Source organism: Danio rerio, chromosome 12 (assembly GCF_049306965.1).
Source record: "Danio rerio strain Tuebingen ecotype United States chromosome 12, GRCz12tu, whole genome shotgun sequence".
Lineage (NCBI taxonomy): Eukaryota > Metazoa > Chordata > Actinopteri > Cypriniformes > Danionidae > Danio > Danio rerio.
The window spans coordinates 29,921,051-29,941,561 of NC_133187.1; the positions used below are offsets into that span (position 1 = coordinate 29,921,051).

The 20,511-nt window shown below is 42.7% G+C and overlaps 1 protein-coding gene across 1 annotated transcript in view; it reads left to right on the top strand.

The window, feature by feature from the left end:
- cacna1g (calcium channel, voltage-dependent, T type, alpha 1G subunit) overlaps positions 1-20,511 on the top strand; it is a 403,764-nt gene that overhangs the window by 377,392 nt on the left and 5,861 nt on the right. The window contains exons 34-39 of the mRNA XM_073918537.1: positions 1,130-1,251; positions 1,391-1,819; positions 5,668-5,772; positions 8,763-8,885; positions 20,003-20,192; positions 20,280-20,449. Coding sequence (XP_073774638.1) covers positions 1,130-1,251; positions 1,391-1,819; positions 5,668-5,772; positions 8,763-8,885; positions 20,003-20,192; positions 20,280-20,449 — 1,139 coding nt within the window. The remainder of the gene's footprint in view (positions 1-1,129; positions 1,252-1,390; positions 1,820-5,667; positions 5,773-8,762; positions 8,886-20,002; positions 20,193-20,279; positions 20,450-20,511) is intronic.

Here is a 20,511-nt window from a genome sequence, read left to right on the forward strand (position 1 = left end):
ATGTTAAGTCAATGGGGCAGTTATTAAGGGTCTTTAAATGGTTTGGGGGGCGTGGCTTGTGAGCTTCAAAATCATATTGAGATGCTGATTGGTTGCCTCAGTCAAGTAAGCCAACCCCCAAGTCTGTATGACACTGCTATGTAATGTGATTGACATGTGAGTCAAGAAATGAATGGGAGTCAATGGGCCATGTAAAGTCAATGGGGACCCCTTTGGGACGTCCTAGCACCCCAAGGGTACAACTTATACCCCTTTTTGGGGTATGTTCTCATACAGGCTGCAACCCCCTACAGATGTTGCGAATCCCATAATTCTACGAATTTCACACTTGGCGCTATAACGCCTCAAAGGTGTTTCCATTTCGCGGCGCGTTTAGTGCTCTTCTAGAAAAATGAATGGGAGTCAATGGGCCAATGTAAGTCAATGGGACGACTTTGGGACGTCCTAGAGCCCCAGGGGTGCAACTTATACCCCCTTGCGGGGTATGTTCTCACTTAGGCTGCAACCCCCTACAGATGCTGTGAATCCCATATTTCTATGAAATTCACACTCGGCGCTGTGATTCGTCAAAGTTCGGCTCAATGTTAAGTCTATGGGATTTTTGGGGGGGTTTTTTGGCCCCTGCGGGGCCAAAAAACCCCCCACCCCTTATAAAAGTCATAGCACACCATTCCCGATAAGACCGCACGATTTGAGCCCACTTTCAAGGGTCTGGGACGAAAGCTGCGGGACTAGTTACGCGCCGAAAAATAGGACGGAAGAAGGAAGAAGAAGAAGAAGAAGAAGAATAATAAACCACAATAGTAAGAATGGACTTTGCCTATGGCAAACCCCATTAATAAACCACAATAGTAAGAATGGACTTTGCCTATGGCAAACCCCATTAATAAACCACAATAGTAAGAATGGACTTTGCCTATGGCAAACCCCATTAATAATAAACCAGGCACAATAGTAAGAATGGACTTTGCCTATGGCAAACCCCATTAATAATAATACAATATTGGAACACACTAATTGTATTTCACACAATTTTTCACACAGAATGATGTGTTTGTCTATTATGAAAATATGCAGATTTGCACATTCCCAGCCAAGGCTTACCTTTGGCATTTTGTTTTGTCGCCAGTATGTGATGAGCTACACCCCTGTGAAGGTCTTGGCCGTTATGCCACGTTCAAGAATTTTGGCATGGCTTTCCTCCTGCTGTTCCGTGTATCCACCGGGGACAACTGGAATGGCATCATGAAGGTAGGACACAGTCAGCTCATTGTGTTGAATTTCAATGATGCACATGGTTTTGTGGTAAATGCATTGCATGTCTTTAAATATGATCATTAACAAAGTATTCAGCATTAATTTAATTTCACTCTGTGTGTCCATGTTTCAGGATACGCTCAGAGACTGCTCCCAAGACACCGGTATATGCTACAACACGGTGGTGTCCCCCATTTACTTTGTGTCCTTTGTGCTGACAGCTCAGTTTGTGCTGGTCAATGTGGTGATCGCTGTGCTCATGAAGCACCTAGAGGAAAGCAACAAAGAGGCCAAGGAGGCTGAAGCAGAGGCCGAGCTGGAGCTGGAGCAGGAGATGGAAGCTTTGGGTAGAGATAGAGAAATGCAGAGAGGGCACATGCCACGTTTGGGTTCTGGCGATTTGGGTGGGCCAGGAGGGTCACCTTGGATATCAAGAGACCATCGAGACCTGTCAGGACCACTTTACCCCATAGACAGCCCAACAGCAGACATACGCAGAGATTTTGAAGATCATTTAAGGACAGATCCTGATCCACCTCCGAATCTGGAGCCACCATTAGAGGTGAGTAGGAATGCTGCTTGTGAAGTCAGTGATTTACTGTGTACCTGATAGTTCCAGAGTGATTTAATGGTCTATGTGCTGGATGGAAAAACGTGCTTATGATCATCTTAGATTAGCTGCTATATTTTCCACTTTACAGCTTTTCCCTCAGGAGTGCCCTGCTTGCATTAGTTTTGCTAAAGTAATTGACTGTATTAGAGTAATACAGAAACCTGTATATTAGGCCAGAACCTAAATATTTAAACTATTGTAGCTTCAGTTCCATTGTCCTGAAGCAGATGTATTTTTGGTTTACCAAGGTGGTTAACCTAGCCAGCGTCAGGACATGGACGCACTGAGCTGCTACTTTTTAACATTTCAGTGTTTACGAATAGATTACATCAAAAAGAACATGCGTAAACTTGACAAACTATACATCAGTGGACAACCCTTAATCAGCGATTGAAGGTATAGTTGTTTTTCAATGGTAAGCTTATAAAGAGTGTATTTGCTAAATTTGTAAAGGTGTCAAAATTAATTGAGACCGTGAGTATCTAAAACACTCCAACTACATACAAAGCAGATAACTGTGCACAATACACTGCTTATGAGTTTGCTGGACAGTGTTTTACTGACTGGGAAGTACATCAGAACCCAACTAGGAAAAAAGGAAAGCTAAACTTTCTCCCTCTCTGTGGCCCCTTTGACCTGTTGCCGTGTTTGTAAGGTAACATTTTATCTCCTCTCAGCTGTTACAACAACAATATTGTTAATTGTGGATCTAGACACGAGCATGTCTGCAGAGCGAGTTTTCTCCACCGCGTGGAACCTAATAGATCAGCTAATCACAGCTGTCGTTTAACATCAGTGTCCGTGTCACTGTTTGCTGAATAGCACCAGAGCTGCGCTGACTGTTAGAGCCAATCAAGGTATTTTCTGTTGAGCTCGTGATCAATCATAGGCATTTAGAAACTTGCTTGATGATGCTCTAAAAGCAGGCAGGACAATATGATTGTGTTGTTCTGTGCATGTACTTGATTTTTGTTTGATGCATTCAATAAAATGTTTTCTTTGAGCAGGTCAAATTAAAGGAACAGTACACATGTCTGACTGCTTGTATTAAAGGACAAAATTGTATTACAAATAATATATAAATATATTTATAAATTATACATTTTAATACAAGAATTATTGTGTTACTAAGTAAAATATCCAATTGTGTATGAATAGGATCGTCAGTGCACCGTGATGCACCAAGATATCAAATTAAACCGGATCGATGTCATGATAGTCGTAACTTAACCGAATCCGTGTAGGTTCACACTCCTACAAATTTGTGTAAGTTGTACAGAACACGATTAGATATGAAGTACATACTTATCATCATAATAACAAGACACACACGCATTCATTGCTGCATATCACAGCTTATTCGCAAGCTCAAGAAGCTATTCTCACATTTGACTTAAAATGCTTTATTTATTAAAAGTGGCGCAGTGGGTAGCACGTTCGCCTTACAGCAATAAGGTCGCGGGGTCGCTGGTTCGATCCTCGGCTCAGCTGGCGTTTCTGTGTGGAGTTTGCATGTTCTCCCTGCATTCGCATGGGTTTCCTCTGGGTACTCTGGTTTCCCCCCACAGTTTACCAATGTTTTGTTGAGACATGTTCCCACTTTTTATCATGACAGCACATCCCTGCCATTGATACAAATTTCACAATTTATTTTATGAACAAAACACAGAAATGTGTGACGCGTAGTGATGATGTAGTTTTCATAGTTTAACTATTCAATGTGAAGATCATGACAAACAAAACATACTGTATAAGAAGGGCCAGACGGAATCTGTGGACGTTTTTTGCTAATTCTGCTGAGAATTTTGGTAAAAATCCCTGCCATTGATATGTTTCAAATAATTTATATTTTTACAAATTTCACAATTTATTTTATACACCAAAGACAGAAATGTTGTGTGAAGCATAGTGTTGATGTAGTTTCATGGTTTAACTATTCAATGTAAAGATCATGACAAACAAAGCATATGGCCAGACGGAATCTGCGGATGTTTTTTGCTATTTCTGCTGAGAATTTTGGTAAAAATCTGTGGATTTCTGCGGAATTATTTTGGGAGTATCCAGCGGAGTATCATAACTAAAACAAAAATATATGAAATAAACAGTAATAAATTACTGAATAAAAACTGAATAAATTCAGATTTACACATTTACTTAAGTAAATAAACAGAATTAATATTGGGCTAGAAATCTGCGGAATTCTGCAGAAAATCTGTGGAAAATCTGCAGAATTCTGCGCGCGCAGATTCCGTGTGGGCTTCATATAAGTCATGAATCTTGGTTAGTCGCAGATTATCTCCCTATTTGCATTAATACAAAAGCCGATGAAACAATTTTAGGGGTTTAGGTGGAGGGGATCCAGAGTGATCCTTTGCTAATGTGTGGCTTGGATTATTAGTTAATCATTGAAGTCCTACCCACATCGACATTTATGCAATGCCTCCATTTACTGCGCGTAATTGTGCACTTGATTTTTTTGCTTGAGCATAATAAAAATTATTTTCTACACTAATAAGCTGCAGAGAACCAAAACGGGAAACGGGGAAAAACTGTCGTCATTTACTTTCCCTTCTGTAGTTTCCAAACCTTCAACACTTTGAAGGTTTTTTTTCTGTAGATCAAAATGTATTTGGATAAATATCTCCGTGAGAGGCTACTACTGCATAACTCTGTTGCAAACATCTTTCAAAATATCCAGTACTGTGTTTCACAGAAGAAAGTCACACGAGGATAAGCAATGTGAAACAATTCTCCCTTTCTCACAAGAGTCTTTTGTTATTTTTCTTAATCAACCTGAAAATCCTATATCCAATTAACATTTTTTATAAATCACAAAGTTGACTTTGTTTCATGTAGGTTAATGTAATGTGTCAACAAAAATAAACGTAAATGTAAAATGTTTACAAAGTTCATTATTACTTACGTGCACTCAAGTGCACTTTTTAAAACAGTAGACTGCTGTTTTTATAGCGGGGAAGTCCACTGTTTTTGTTTGACGTATGGAGATGTGCCTGTTGTTTGCTCGTCAGTGGCCAGAGGTTAAACTGATGCCATGGGAAAGTAGTGATACAGGCCATTTTTTAAAATGCAGGCTGGCTATTTCCAGAAAATACCAGCCTTTTTTTTAAGTTGACAATGACATTGTCCCTCCAGCTCTCTTCTGAAGTAAGTCTGGGTGGATTTTTGACTGATCATCAGGATAAATGTTCATAGACCTCTAGTTCCCCCTCGTGGATGTCAGTGGTAGCATTGAACGTTTCACTTGTGAGAAATACATCTGATCAGCACATGAACTCTGCAATTGTGGTTTAACTCGAAATTAAAATATACTCATCCTCATTTTGTTTCAAAAAGTCATGTCACTTTGGACTGACAGATGATAAATACAACAGATTACAGTTGTTTTATGATCTAGTGAACACAGATTGATCATGTTTAATAAGGGAAACCAGTCTATTGGTGCATTGTGAATTGCCAAAAGATGTATATGGAACACTGACACAATTTTCCAAATAAAAGAACAAAGATATAGGTTTGTAATAAGGTAAGTTTGAGGTGAACTGTCCTTTGTGATTCTTCCTTGTGGCTGCTTGTGTTACAGTCTGCAAACTTCTCTCCTTCCTTCATTTCTCCTCTGTTTTTTTTCTCTGTGTGATGTCATTTACGTCACCCGTTCCCATCTCCTCTGCCTCTGTCTCTGTCTGCTTTCTTTCTCTCTCTCCGTCATTCATCCTGTCTGCCGTACCTGGCGCTTTTAGCGGAGGCCTATGTTTGACTCAGTTTCCCTGGTGATCCAGGGCTCGCTGGAAGGAGAGCTCAGCCTCATGGACAACCTGTCTGGCTCCATCTGCCACTACTACGCTCTGCCCCCCCTTCCCAACAAACACTGCACTGAGAAACAGGTCAATGTCTTCCCTGTTCACCCAGCATTGCCTTCTCTCTGTCTTTCTCTTTCCCTTCTTTCTCTTGGAAACATTTAAACTTGAATAATGGGACAGAACTGTGTGTGCCAGTTAAAAACATGTTGTTTGACACTCTTCGATTCTGCTTTACTATTTATTTTCTGATCCCATTTAAGTGACGAAGTCTTGCAAATTTATGCCTTGTTGCCAAGACCATAAATACCCCAAAAAGTGATAGACTCATCAGGCTGGAGTCGAAAAGAGAATATGTGGATCGATAAAGAGCTGGACCAGCTGTTGAATTATGCAAGAAAATCTCTTTTGCTCTGTTTCACAGAGAAATATTTCATAAAATTGCATTAGCATCGCAAAATTTGAGGCGTCTAAAAGCTTTTTTTTATGTAATTGCAGATTCTGTAATGTCTTTATGGAAATAGCTGGCTCTTTTATTTTGGTGACTTTGCAAAATGTACCAGTCCAAAGTCTCAGGGTCAATTATATGCTGCAGCATGCAGGATTTTGCCTGCAAAACTTTTTTCCACATTATTTCTCTTATCTGAACTGATCTTTTATATCTGACAACCAATTAAACATTATCTGTCCATATCTGTCATGGCTACTGGTATGTGCATTATGTCAGCTGACTGAAAGGGTGTTTCCTTTAAAGCTAAGAAAAAGTGTCTATCTATCTATCTATCTATCTATCTATCTATCTATCTATCTATCTATCTATCTATCTATCTATCTATCTATCTATCTATCTATCTATCTATCTATCTATCTATCTATCTATCTATCTATCTATCTATCTATCATTTTTAATACATTTTAAGGCTCTTTTTGTTTGTTTATTGAAGGGTTTGTTTAAACAGTGGTGCGTTTTGCAAACAACAATGTAACTCACAGCTGAACTATCATAGTACGATGCATCATTTTGGAAAAGAATGATGTAGCGGCAAGTGTTTCCCATTTCTCATTTGAACCATGTTAGTTATAACGTAAAATGGCCTTAATGATGGTGTAAACAGGGTGGAGTAACTACTTTGTGGAAAAGCCCATAATTTCGTTGTGCAAATTATATTGTTTTGCATGCACACGCATAAAAAATAAATAAATATCAGGTTTGGTAAAAACATGCACTCGCTTTCTTTATTAATTGAAATATATGTAAACAGCACATAAAGGGCCTGTGTTTCCTGTACAGATATTATTGAGAACATTACATATTCTATTTTAAAATTAAAACCACTTACAAAAGCTAAAACACATTCTAATATCATATATAAATCATATGTTAAATAAAAAATGAGGCTATTTAATACGAAATTAATTTTAATATTTATTAGTTATTAGTAAATGAAAAAAAAGACTTTAATAATAATATTAATAATAATGATGTTGGTGATGATGATTAATATTATTATTATTGGGTGATGCGGTGGTGCAGTAGACAGCAAGAAGGTCGCTGGTTCACGCCCCAGCTGGGTCAGTTGACATTTCTGTGGGGTGTTTGCATGTTCTCGCCATGTTTGCGCGGGTTTCTTCTGGGTGCTCCGGTTTCCCCCACAAGTCCAAAGACATGTGGTACAGGTGAATGGGTATAGGCTAAATTGTTCGTAGTGTATGTGTGTAAATGAGTGTGTGTGGATGTTTCCCATTGATGGGTTGCTGCGTAAACACATGTTGGATAGGTTGGTGGTTCATTCCGCTGTGGTGACCCCAGATTAATAAAGGGGCTAAGCCGAAAAGAAAATTAATGATTGAATATTATTTTTATTGATATTATTATTATCAAGTCGAATATTGTTTTTTTTAAGTCTACTTTTACAATTTGACACTTGTATACCACTGCAGAAATGTTCTAACCAACAGGCCCATGTAAAAGCAATAAAGTAACCTAGTTTTTTTTGTTTTCACAAGCTTTAGAGCAATGACTGTAAATAATACGCTAGCTTTGGAGACGTAACATAAATTTAAATTGACATCAACGTTTTTCAAAGTGCACTGTGAAGGGAGCGCAATTGTAAACATGAAGATCGCTAAAACTGAACTACAAAAATACTTTGAAAGCAAATTACACCTAAGAGATTAATTTAATGCTTTTTTAATAATTCCGTAAATATTAGAATGTTCTAAAGGAATAGGGCATAGTAAGGATAACTAGAACTAGAACACAGTCAGGAACTGTTTCTAACTACAGTTCCAAAGGTGTAGTTGCAAGTGCACAAGTTTGTGATGCAGTTTGTGAATGTTCTTTGAAACGACGGATTTGGGAAATGTCAGCTATGTGAATGTGAACTATGTTTGTAACGACGAAACTTCCTAACAATGGTTTTTGCAAAACACACCCAAGGCTACTAAGAAACATTTAAATAGCTCTGTTTTTAAGTTTCACAAACATCTTATTAAAAATCACAGCAAATTTCTAAAACTGATCAGAAATCGTTTAAAATATATAGATGTTTACCACATGGGTGACAATCAGTATTACGCAGGTATACAGAGACGATAACAAGAGTAACGACAAATCATTGCAATTTCTAAATATTTATAATTTCAAGTGTTAATTTTTACTAAAATAACATGACTGCAAAACACACTAAACCATTGGTTCAAAATGTATTATTTGTTTTAAGTACAGGTATCCATTTCTGTCTAGTGATTTACTTTCAATACGGTCAAGCAAGGTGTTGTCAAGCCTATGTAAAAAAAAAAATGTCTTTACAAGCTCAACGTCGCTACTTAAAAAAGAAGTTAAAATTCTGCTATGCATCGAGATTTGAATTGCAATCCTAGTTCTGTTTGACTCAGGAGGTGAATATAAAACACCTTCTCAATTTAAATCCAAGTGGCCCTGGTTTCCATGCACTGATTCACCGAATTTTTGTATTAACTTACTGGCACTAACCTGTGTGATAGTCTGTGCGTGTCTTCTAACTATGCATGTGCTGGTTGCCCTTCTCACTCTTGGCTCATCTCTTCTTCTTTAGATTCCTCTAGCCGAGATGGAGGCTCTATCTCTGGCATCGGAGAAATCCTGGTCCTTAGCTCTGACGGATGACTCTGTCCCAGATGATTTTAACCCCCTCTTACTAACCAGTCAGGAGTGCAATGTATTTAACAGTAGAGCAACGTTCATTATCCACTCCTGCCTCTCAGCCTTACACTGCTTCCAAAGATATTCGCCCTCTTCACCCTGCTACACTATTTGGCCATTAGAATATCAGTACAAACTTTAGTATATGCTAAATAAAAATAGTAATACTGCCACATATTTTCTACACAATACATTTCTGTCAAATTCTTGAATATATATGTAATTTATTTCACCAAATCAGCATCTAAAATTATTTTTATTGTTTTCAAATTAATTAATATTTTACTTTTGGTGAAAAAGTGATGCATTTTTTGATTATTTGATGAATGCAATGGTTAAAATAGTGAATTTTTTTTTAAATACAATATTTTTTATACATTTTAAGGAATTTTTGAAAACAGATTAATTTTCCAACTTCCTATTTAAAAAAAAAAAAAAGTGAGCGAGTGTATTTTTAATAATGGCTTTGATTAAAATTATTAGACAACATTTTAAACAAACATAAATGCATAATTTTTTTTAGAAATGAAACATAAACATACTTTCAGAATATCCATTAAATTGTTGCATGTAATATAAATCAAGCTATACTACATAAAGATGCAATCCTAATTATCTAAATCCTAATCCTAAAATTATAACATCATAAATGTAACATCCTAATTCAATTAATGTATTGATTGATTGAATAAATGAATGAATGAATGTAATGAATTTATTGGACAAAATATTGGACCTCTAAATGCCACAATTGAACAACCAGAATAAACTATTTAAAACTTTAGAAGGGCACCCCAACTGTAAATTAAGTACATTCAATTATGAAATGACAAGCTAGCTTCAAGCTTCCCTCTGACTTCTTTTACTTCTCCAAAATGAAAATGCTGCCATTATTTAGTCTGCCTTCACTTGTTCTAATCCCTTCCAATCCGTCTTTCAGATGAGACGTTAAACCAAGGTCCTGGCTCTCTGCGGTCATTAAAAATCCCAGGATGTCCTTCAAAAAAAAGAGTAGGGGTTTAACCCCAGCATCCTAAGAATTTTGCCCACTGGTTTCTGTCAATCATGGCCTCCTAACCATCCTCATATTATAATTGGCTTCATCGCTCTTTGTCCTCTCCACCAACCAGCTGATGTGTGGTGTGCGGCCTGGTGCAATACAGCTGCTGTTGCATCATCCAGGTGGATGCTCCACACTGGTGTTGGATGAGGAGATTCCAGCCAATGTGAAAAGCGCTTTGAGTGTCCATAAAAGGATAAATTAATTGAAAGAAATTATATTATTACTTTTTTTTTTGTTTTTTTCTGTTAAACACAAAGGCTACATTTTGAAGAAAGCTGGAAACCTGTAACTACTGACTTCGGTAGTAGTTGTTTTACCTACAACAGAAGTCAATGGTTATAGGTTTTTAGCTTTCATCAAAATATCTTCTTTTGTTTTTAACAGAAGAAATAAACACATAGGATCCACTTTAGGGTAAGTAAATAGGTAGTATGTTAATTTTTGGGTTTACTATCACTTTAAAAACAAGACTATATGACTAAATTATACCAAAATCATTCCAGTTATCTACTGTATTTTCGGACACTTGATGAATTGATAGACATTTGGCATATTTGCCATACAATGAGTAAAAGACATTCTGCAGAGCTGAGTGGCGAGTGTGTTTGGAACTTTGGGGGGTTCTAACCATCTGCTCCTCTCTCTTACTTTCTTTTTCTCTGTGCGTCTCCCACTAGCCTGGTGTTTGTATGGTCCAGTCCAGTAGAGTAGTATTACTGCCTGTCAATCTGCTCCTCTTCTGTCTGGGTTTCTTCAGCTACTGTACATGTCCATGTTATTCCTCCAACACATCTAAAGTCCATATCTCAACATCTTCCCCATTGGCTCTCCATATTTTTAGATGTTCCTGTTTGCATCCTCGACCTGTCTGTCTGCACATCTATCTGTGTTGATGATTTTATCTTCGGTATATTAAAAGTGAAGTGTTCTCCTCTTGAAAGAACACAGGAGTGTGGTTTGGGGTTGGCTTCTGCTGTCTGCAGGCTCTGGGCGCAGCTTCTGAAGGGAGGAGGCTGATGGTTTCTGTCACCTCGCAATTCAATTCATATTCATTGTCTCAGAACTATGCCCACAGATCCATAAATAATTTATACACGGCATTTCTCAGATGAGTGAGATTCAGATCCAGCCTGTTCTCATTTCTCTGTCGTGTTTATGTGGATGAAAAGCAGAAAAAACTTTGCACTGTTGGTGGCATGTGCACATCAGAAAGACATTATCAGAGATGCTAATGATGTTTCATTTTTAATCACCAAGACTGACAATAAACAGTAAGATTTTTTTAATGTATTTTTATTTTCAAGCTTAAATACACAACAAGAAGCATAAGAGCAATTTCATACAAAAATCAAGCTTGCCATCAAAAAAAAAAAAAAGAGCCAAACTAGAAAGACCCTTTCAAATTTTTTTTTTTTTTTTTTGTGTAGTCTTGTATTAGGTCTAGGCAATTTGGCCAAAATCAAAATCTCTATTAACTGAACATTTTAACTCAATTATGATCATTTATTTATTTATTTATTTATTTATTTATTTATTTATTCATTTATATTTTTTTGCCCTCAGTTTACTGACAGGTTTCGTACAGTAAATATGCTCACATTACAGCTGAGAGATTGTTAAATGATAGGTTCATTGCTTGATTTTAAAATAACTAAAGGAAACACACACACATCTACTATCTAAGATTATTTATTGGACATCAACATTGAACAAATGAAATTAAATTACCTATTAAAACTAACAGTCTAAAAGGTCTAAATCCAATAGTCATTTTTTTAATAAGAAAAAAAGTAATAAGAAATAAGAAAATAAACAACTTGCTCTTTGGGACACAAAATAAATAATTTTCAATGTTTTTTTTTTTTTCATATTAAATGAAAAAGGTATAGGTTACCTGTAGTATAGTAGGGTATGTGACCACGCAAAGGCTACGCCTGACCATACGCGTGTGTTTGACGCAGAAGTATAAACCACACACAGTAGGGAAAGCAATTTTTTTTTTAAATTGACCTGGAAAAATGAGATTGATTGTAGTTTTGAATGTCGATTTCGATTACTTGTCAATTAATTGCGCAGCCCTAGGTTGTTTTTTACAGTACTGTAAAAATACTAAAAATGTCGCTGTCAATGTTTTCAAACAACTATATTAGCTTTATTAAAGTCATACAAGTGGCAATTTCACATCTGTCACATCCATAATAGAGTGGTGTCACATTCATCATTAAGCCTTTCCTTCATAAATGTAAGAATGTAAAATAAAATGAAATCAATCACACTTGTTCTATAGTTTAAATTAAAGCTTTATTAATCCCCTTGGGGCAATTCATTCTGACATAGTGGTCTTCACATAAAACAAGAATGACATAAATAACACAATAAACACCAACACTTAACATCAAGTACACAAAAAAAAAAAAAAAAACTGAAAGAAAAATAAAAGAATAAAAAAAAATGATAGAAAAAAAATAAATGAAAGGAGTGTTTTCATTACACTTCACAAATCGTTCAATTGAAAATACTTAAAATTTAGCAAAATCTCAAAAATATTGCAAAAAAATTATGTAAAGTGAATAAAAAATTATGTCAAGTGAATATTGTTTCAGGTTATTGTTTGCAGCCATAAAAAATGTTCCAATATGTTACAGAGTAGTTCTATATATTTAATAGATACATTAATTGGTAGGTGGTTGAAAATATTCTGACTTTTCTCCCAAATTATTCCCAAATGATGTTTAACCGAGCAAGGACATTTTCATAGTATGTCTGATAATACTTTTTCTTCTGGAGAAAGTCTTATTTGTTTCATTTTGGCTAGAATAAAAGCAGTTTTTAATTTTTTAAAAGCAATTTTAAGGTCAAAATTATTAGCCCTTTAAGCTATTTTTTTTTCGATAGTCTACAGAACGTTCGAGGTTACTAAAGTAACCCTTCGTTCCCCGAGGAGGGGAACGGAAGCACTATAAGTGGATTTGATTGTAAAATCCACGCATTGGGAGGTTCGGTTCAGAAGCTACTCGTCTGAAAGAGTATTGAACGGGCCAATTAAGAATGAATTGGCAGCGCAAGCCTGCGCAGGTGAGCGGCATAAGCAATCAACTGAGTATATAAGCTCACCTGGCGCCAGCAGACGCTATCCTTTTTAAGCTGAAGAGACTTTCAACAGCTAAGGGACAGTCATTATGGCGACGGAGTATAGTGCTTCCGTTCCCCTCCTCGGGGAACGAAGGGTTACTTTAGTAACCTCGAACGTTCCCCTTCGGGGGGAACTTCAGCACTATAAGTGGATTTGATTGTAAAATCCACGCATTGGGAGCCCATTGAAAGCGCCATAATGACTGCACCTTACCAACACCCCAGATGAGGAGATGTCACATCATGGGGGGCGCGGTCCTCCAACGTGTCCCTGGCCCTAATTTATCCTACTTCAACAGAAGTTTTACGGATTTATATATATTTTTTGGGAAGTCGTGAGCATCTAGATAATTCTAGGAAAATACGACAGTACGTTGGGAAGCGTGCCATCCCGATAGGGAGGACGCTGCGGAGGCCATCCGTTACCCAAGGGGGGATAGATGGCAGAATTTACATATGGACTAGCCCTAAAAAGGGGGAGTACGCATAGCAAAAGAGTGGTTAGCAGGGAGGGAAGACACGGGTCCGCCCAGGGGGGGGACTTAACCGTGGCGGAATAAGCATATGGGATCGCCTAGTGGGGATCACGCATAGCAGGCACCTTTACCCAAAACGCGGGCTGACCAGCGGGCAGACCTACAACGTAGTGGGCCAGCAAGTGACTCCTCCGCTGAGTCAGTGCTGGGGGCCACGGAGGAATCTGCAGGGCTCACCTGACGGGGAACTTTACTGACAAATAAAAAGTCAAAGTCAAGTCAAAGTCAGCTTTATTGTCAATTCAGCCACATGTACAAGACATACAGAGAATCGAAATTGCGTTACTCTCAGACCCAAGGTGCTTAACATTAATATAAAATATATATATAAAAAATAGTAGAGTTTAAGAAAAAAAGAAAATTTAGAAAATTTACAGTATATACATTGCACGTATCTCCGTGTTAGGGAAAATGGCGCAGCAAGCGTGTTTCAACACCCTACCGAATTGTTTCCTCAATCACCAAGGGTTACCTAATACCCTTGAGGAAACCGGCTCCACTCGCAGATTGTAAAACCTTGCAAATGTGTTGGGTGTCACCCAGCCCGCAGCTCTACAGATGTCTGTTAGAGGGGCGCCGCGTGCGCGCGCTCGAGAGGATGCGAAGCTCCGAGTGGAGTGCGCACGCGCTCTCGGGGGACGCGGCTCATCTCGGCTCTGATAGTGAAAGAAAGGCATCCACAATCTAGTGGGAACTTATTTCGGTACGGCACTTCCCTGCTGCCGACCGCTATAACAGACGAAGAGCTGCTCAGATGATCTAAACTCTGAGTGCGGTCCGGATAATACGCAAAACGCGAACTGGACAATAAAGAAGGGCTGGGTCTGCCTCCTCCGAGGGCAGCGCTTGCAGGCTCACTACCTCGTATTAAAACGGAGTGGTAGAAACCTTGGGCACATATCGCGGGCGGGGTCTCAGGACGTGAGAGGAGCCAGCCCAATTACAGGCACGAGTCACTGACCGAAAAATGCCTCCGGGTCCCCGACCCTCTAATCGATATCAACGCGACCAGCAGAGCTGTCTTCAGGGACAGAAAGATACTGAGTCGAGGATCGAAGGGATCTGACGCGGCTTGTGTAGCGAGGGCGAGATCCTAAGAGGGCATGAGAGGGGGCGGGGTGAATTAATTCGCTTAACGCCCCTGAGGAACTGGATGATGAGGTTATGCGTTCCCACGGTGCTGCCAGCCACCGCGTTATGAGAGCGGAGATGGCAGCCACGTAACCTTGAGTGTGGAGGGCGACAGCCTGCTCTCCAACTTCTCTCGGCGTAAAGAAAGCACAACGCTGATCTGGCAAATTACGGGGGTCTTCTCAGCGAGAGACACACCATTCAGTGAATAGACTCCACGTCAGGGCATAGGCGCGCACGGGGAGGGGGCTCTAGCCCGAGTGACGGTATTAGCCACCGCAATCGGAGGTTATCTAAGTCTTCCTCGCGTCTAAAAATCTCTTCAAAGATCGGCGAGGGTGCCAGGTGGTGCCCTGTCCCTGAGAGAGTAGGTGCTCTCTCGAAGGGACTGCCAGGGGAGGGCTATCGCGAGGGAGAGCTCTGACATCCAGGTCCGGTTGAGCCAGAGGGGCGCAACCAGCAACCTGTTCCTCGTCCTCCCTGACCTTGCACAGTAACTGCGCGAGCAGGCTCACTGGGGGAAACGCGTATTTGCGCGTGCCCCGAGGCCAGCTGTAAGCCAGTGCATCCGTGCCGAGAGCACTCGGTCAGGGAAAGAACAACTGGCAATGAGCGATCTCGGGGGAAGCAACAGATCGATCTGGGCTTCCCCGAATCGCGCCCATATCAGCTGAACAGACTCGGGGTGGAGTCTCCATTCTCCAGGACGCAAGGCTGCCGTGAGAGCGCATCGGCTGCACGGTTGAGCTTGCCTGAATATGAATGGCGTGCAGCGATTTCAGCCGCGGATGACTCCAGAGAAGCAGACGGCGGGCGAGCTGAGACATGCGGCGAGAGCGCATACCCCCTATACGGCTAATATACGCCACCGCCGCCGTACTGTCCGTCCTGACCAGCACGTGTTGCCGCTCCAGCACCGGAAAAAAACGGTGGAGAGCGAGGAACACTGCCAACAGCTCCAGGCGATATGCCAATGCAACTGGGTACCTTTCCACAGGTCCGCAGCCGCATACCCGCAACGCACAGCCCCCCAGCCCGTGTTGGAAGCGTCTGCTGAAACGACAACAAGACTGGACGCCTGTTCTAGAGACACCCAGGCCTGTAGGAACGAGGGGTCGCTCCAAGGGCTGAGGGCGCGGCGACACAGCGCAGTAACAGAGACTCGGTGTGCGTGCGCGTGCCATGCGCGTCTGGGGACTCGATCGTGATCAGCCAGTGCTGAAGTCGTCTCATATAGAATAATCCGAGCGGCATGAAGCGGCTGCGGATGCCATATGCCCCAGGAGCCTCTGAAATAGTTTCAGTGGGACCACTGTTTTACTGTCGAGCTCTCTCAGACAGTACAGCATCAGCTGAGCGCGCTCTCCGGAGAGGCGCGCTGCCATGGTGACCGAGTCCAGCTCCAGCCCGAGAGAAGAGATCCTCTGCACGGGGGCGAGTTTGCTCTTTTCTCGGTTGACCTGAAACCCCCACAGGTGGAAGTGCCAGAGCACTTTGTCTCTGTGCATAATCAACTGCTCCGAGAGAGGGCAAAAATCAGCCAGTCGTAAAGAAATCGAGTATGCAGATGCCCGCGAGCCGAAGGGGCGCTGAGGCACCCTCCGCGGGCTTGGTGAGGACCCGCGGAGACAAAGAGAGCCCGAAGGGGAGGGCTTTGTATTGCCAAGCTCGACCTTCAAACGCAAACCGCAGAAACTGTCGGTGGCGAGGAAGAGTGGAGACATGGAAATACGCGTCCATCAGGTCTAATGCTGCAGACCAACCCAGAGGACGAACGCACCGGAGGATGCGCTTCTGCGTGAGCATTCTGAACGGCAGCTTGTGCAGGCAGCGGTTCAAAACGCGCAGATCTAGGATTGGCCGTGACCCACCGCTCTTTTTGGGCACGATGAAGTGTGGGCTGTAAAACCCGCTCTCCATCTCGGCTGGAGGGAGCGGCTCGATTGCATCCTTCGCCAGGAGGACAGCAATCTCCTCTCGCAAGACAGGGGCGGACAGGGGGCTGACCCTGGTGAATACACACCCGTGACTTGGGGGGCCGTTTCGCGAACTGAATCGCATAGCCGAGTCTGATTGTGCGTATGAGCCACCGCGAAGAGCTGGCCCGCGCTAACCAGGCAGGCAGAGCTCTCGCTAATGGACTCATCGCTACAATCGCTGACGTACCAGCAGTGGGGCAGCGCGGAGTGGGTGTGCTGATCCGGGAAGCTCGCGGGTCCCACGGAAAAGCTGGAGGTGAGATATTTGCTCTCACTCCAAACCCAAGCTCCGGAGGGGAGGCTCGAGGGGTGGGAGAAAGGAGACCGTCCTCCCAGCGCTCGTGAGCCACTGGCGAAACGCACCGAATCTGCAAGCTAGAAAGCATAGCGTCCCAGACTGGCAGATTTTGGGCTGTCACATCTGGGGAAGTGAAAAGTGCCCTTTCATAATGTTTTCATGGCAGTAAAAAGTGCCGTTGGAAATGGGGCCCCGCCCTCCAGCGGGGAAAGAGCAAGTTCCCTCTTCTCCAGATGGCCTGTCCCAGGGGCGCTTCGCGGTCCGTTGCCGGACTTAGCGGCGTTCTGGGCAGGGGGGCTGCCTGCTTCCGAGGTGCCCGACGCGCTCGCTTCGCCGGAGGCATGTGCGGGGGCGGAGCAGCTCTCGTAGGCGGGCGCCTTCGGCGAGGAGCAGGTATGAATGGCACGGCGGGCGGAGCGGGCTACGGACCGCCGATAAGACATCACCCACCAACTGCTCTCTCACCGCCTTGAATTCCTGGGTGAATTCACAGACAGTGTCGCCGAACCTGGCTGGGGATATGGGGAAGTCAAGAAAGCGGACTTTGTCGACTTTGCGCATATCAGCCAGGGGTGGCGCTCCTGGACCACTAATGTGGACATCGTCCTCCCCAACGCACACGCAGCGAACTCAGTAGTCCGAAGAGCTAAGTCGGCGGCGGTGCGAAGCTCGTAAGCCTGGGTTGGACCCACCCTCGTGCAGCTCGGCCAGCGCCTGCGCTTGGTAGCGCTGGTAGGTGGCTATCGCATGCAAGGCGGAAGCAGCCTGGCCCGCAGCTATGTAAGCTCTAGCTCCGAGGGAGGTAGATAACTTACAGGCTTTGGATGGGAGACGAGGCGGACCCCGCCAAGAAGAGGCGCCGCGCGGATTTACCGCCATCGCGCACTCAACCTGAGGAATCGCCACATACCCCCTGGCTGTTTCACCGTCAAGAGTGGTTAGGGTGGAGGAACACGCAGCACGAGCAGAAAAAAGTGCTTTACAAGACCGCGTGAGCCTACTGTGCACCTCCGGGAAGAGGGGAACGCCCCTCTAGTCGGTCCGGCCGCGGAGCTGGGGGATAAACCATCTCCAACCCACGGCCGAAGCAGCCCGGGAAAGCACGGCTAACATGTCCGTTTCAGGATCCATAGTGACAGCGCTCACCAGCCCGAAGGGGGCGAGCGGGTCTGGATCATCATCGGACAATGAAAGCCCACCCTCCGATGCCGCGGTGGACATCTGGTCTCCGGTGTCATCGGGCGTAAGGGCTACCATCTGTTAGACGGATCGCTTCCCCCGCCCGAAGCTTGGATGGAGCGCTTAGAGGAGCGGGAGGTCCGCGGGCCCGTGGGCGACGGATTATCTCTCGCTGAAACCCTCAGATCTGCCCGAGTGCCCGCTGCAGAGCAGGGGACAACTGGGGTGGTTCGCCCTTTTGCAAAGGCTAACCGCGATCTTGCGCAACAGTCATGGCATCGCAATGACGACATGAACTGCCCGCGAGCAGCGCATTAACATGCTGGACCCCCAGACATGTAACGCAGTGCCCGCGCCCATCATCCGAGGACAGGAAACCACCGCATCCAGAAACGCACAGTCGGAGCGCCGTCCTGAAAAGGACGTGCTGCACGACTGTGTTGCTCTTTCTGTGAAGTTTGCAACTTTATACGCACCGCTCTGGAGGACCGGACCCAAAGAACGCCAGGCAAGGGAGAAACCCAGCTCGACCATCTGCCGCTGCGTGTACACACTCTGGACCGGGAGAATGCTCTCGTTCGCTCAGAATCGCTGGTCACAGCAGGAGGAACCCTCATCGACTCGATCAGAAAGTCTCTGAAGCGAAAAGGATAGCGTCTGCTGGCGCCAGGTGAGCTTATATACTCAGTTGATTGCTTATGCCGCTCACCTGCGCAGGCTTGCGCTGCCAATTCATTCTTAATTGGCCCGTTCAATACTCTTTCAGACGAGTAGCTTCTGAACCGAACCTCCCAATGCGTGGATTTTACAATCAAATCCACTTATAGTGCTGAAGTTCCCCCCGAAGGGGAACAAACCATCATTATACACTTGCCTAATTACCCTAACCTGCCTTAACCTAATTAAGCCTTTAAATGTGACTTTAAGCTGTAAAGAAGAGTCTTGAAAAATATCTAGTAAAATATTATTTATTGTCATCATGGCAAAGATAAAATTAATAAGTTATTATAAATGAGTTAATAAACTATTTTGTTTAGAAATGTGTTGATAAAATCGTCTCTCTGTTAAACAGAAATTGGGGGAAAAAAATAAACAGGCGGGCTAATAATTCAGGGGAGCTAATAATTCTGACTTCAACTGTACATAATTATCCACTCTGTGAGAAAATGTAAAGGCATTGAAATATATATTTTCTCCCACTGGCCTGCCGGGCAGGCGGAGATAGATTTTGGTTGGCCAACTAAAAAAACAATACCTCTGGGCCTCTGGATTTTGTGAGCCCTGCTTAGAACAAACAGAATATACAGAATTCTAAGACCTCGCAAAGGATAACAAAAACATTTCACATTTTTTATGATTGACATTGAGAAAATATTGCAAATTTGTAAATTAAACCAAGATGCCAAAGCTCTTCATTTTGAAAAAAAAAAACTTTTAGAAATAAATTTCCAATAATAAAATTGTCACACGTCCAGACACCAATTCTGAGAGTGATTTTTACATAAATATGAAAAAAAAGATTGTTTCACCAATGTTCATTTAGTATACAGGGATAAGAAAAGTCTCATTAACTGACATAGAAGAAAAATGCATTTGCATTGATACGACCTGATTGATGAGAACATGTTTCTAGATCAGTCTCCTCCCTGTGTCTAGTGCGTAGTGATGTTTGCCTTTCATCGTATGCTAACCAGTCCAGCCTCTATGTATTAGGTACAATGTGTTTGCGTGTGCGTCCATGTGTTCATAAGGGCCCCTAACTCTCCAAAACACAAGTACCAACTCTAACCTTCACTTTCTTTTAATGCTCCTCAGACCACAGATCCTTCAGATCCACCAGACACCCGGCAGGCGGATGAACCGACGGATGAACACTTGCTATCCGTGAAGAAGACCTCAGTGGGCCGCACACATTCTCTACCTAATGACAGCTACATGTTCCTGCCGCTGCAGTCCAACTCAAACCACAGCACCCACACAACCTCACCTCACCTCGCTCAGACAGGTGCAGCACCGTATTTTACTTCTACATCTGATTTAACCGTGGTTGTTAATGCAGAGGTCAGTAATTGTCTTATTAAATGTGTCTCAGGGTCTACAGCTTCTGTTCAGTCTCAAACAGAAGAAGCCAGCCAGCACTTGACGGTGCCCAGCGATCTGTTCAGACCCATCAGTCCTCACAGTTTATCAGACTCAGAGAGCATCCCTCGAATTCCCCCACCTCGGCGGGCACACACTCTCTCACGCACACTCCGCAGACAGGTGAGATCAGACTCTTTTTTGCTGTTAGTTGTGTTGTGCTTTTAATAAATGTTGTTGCAATC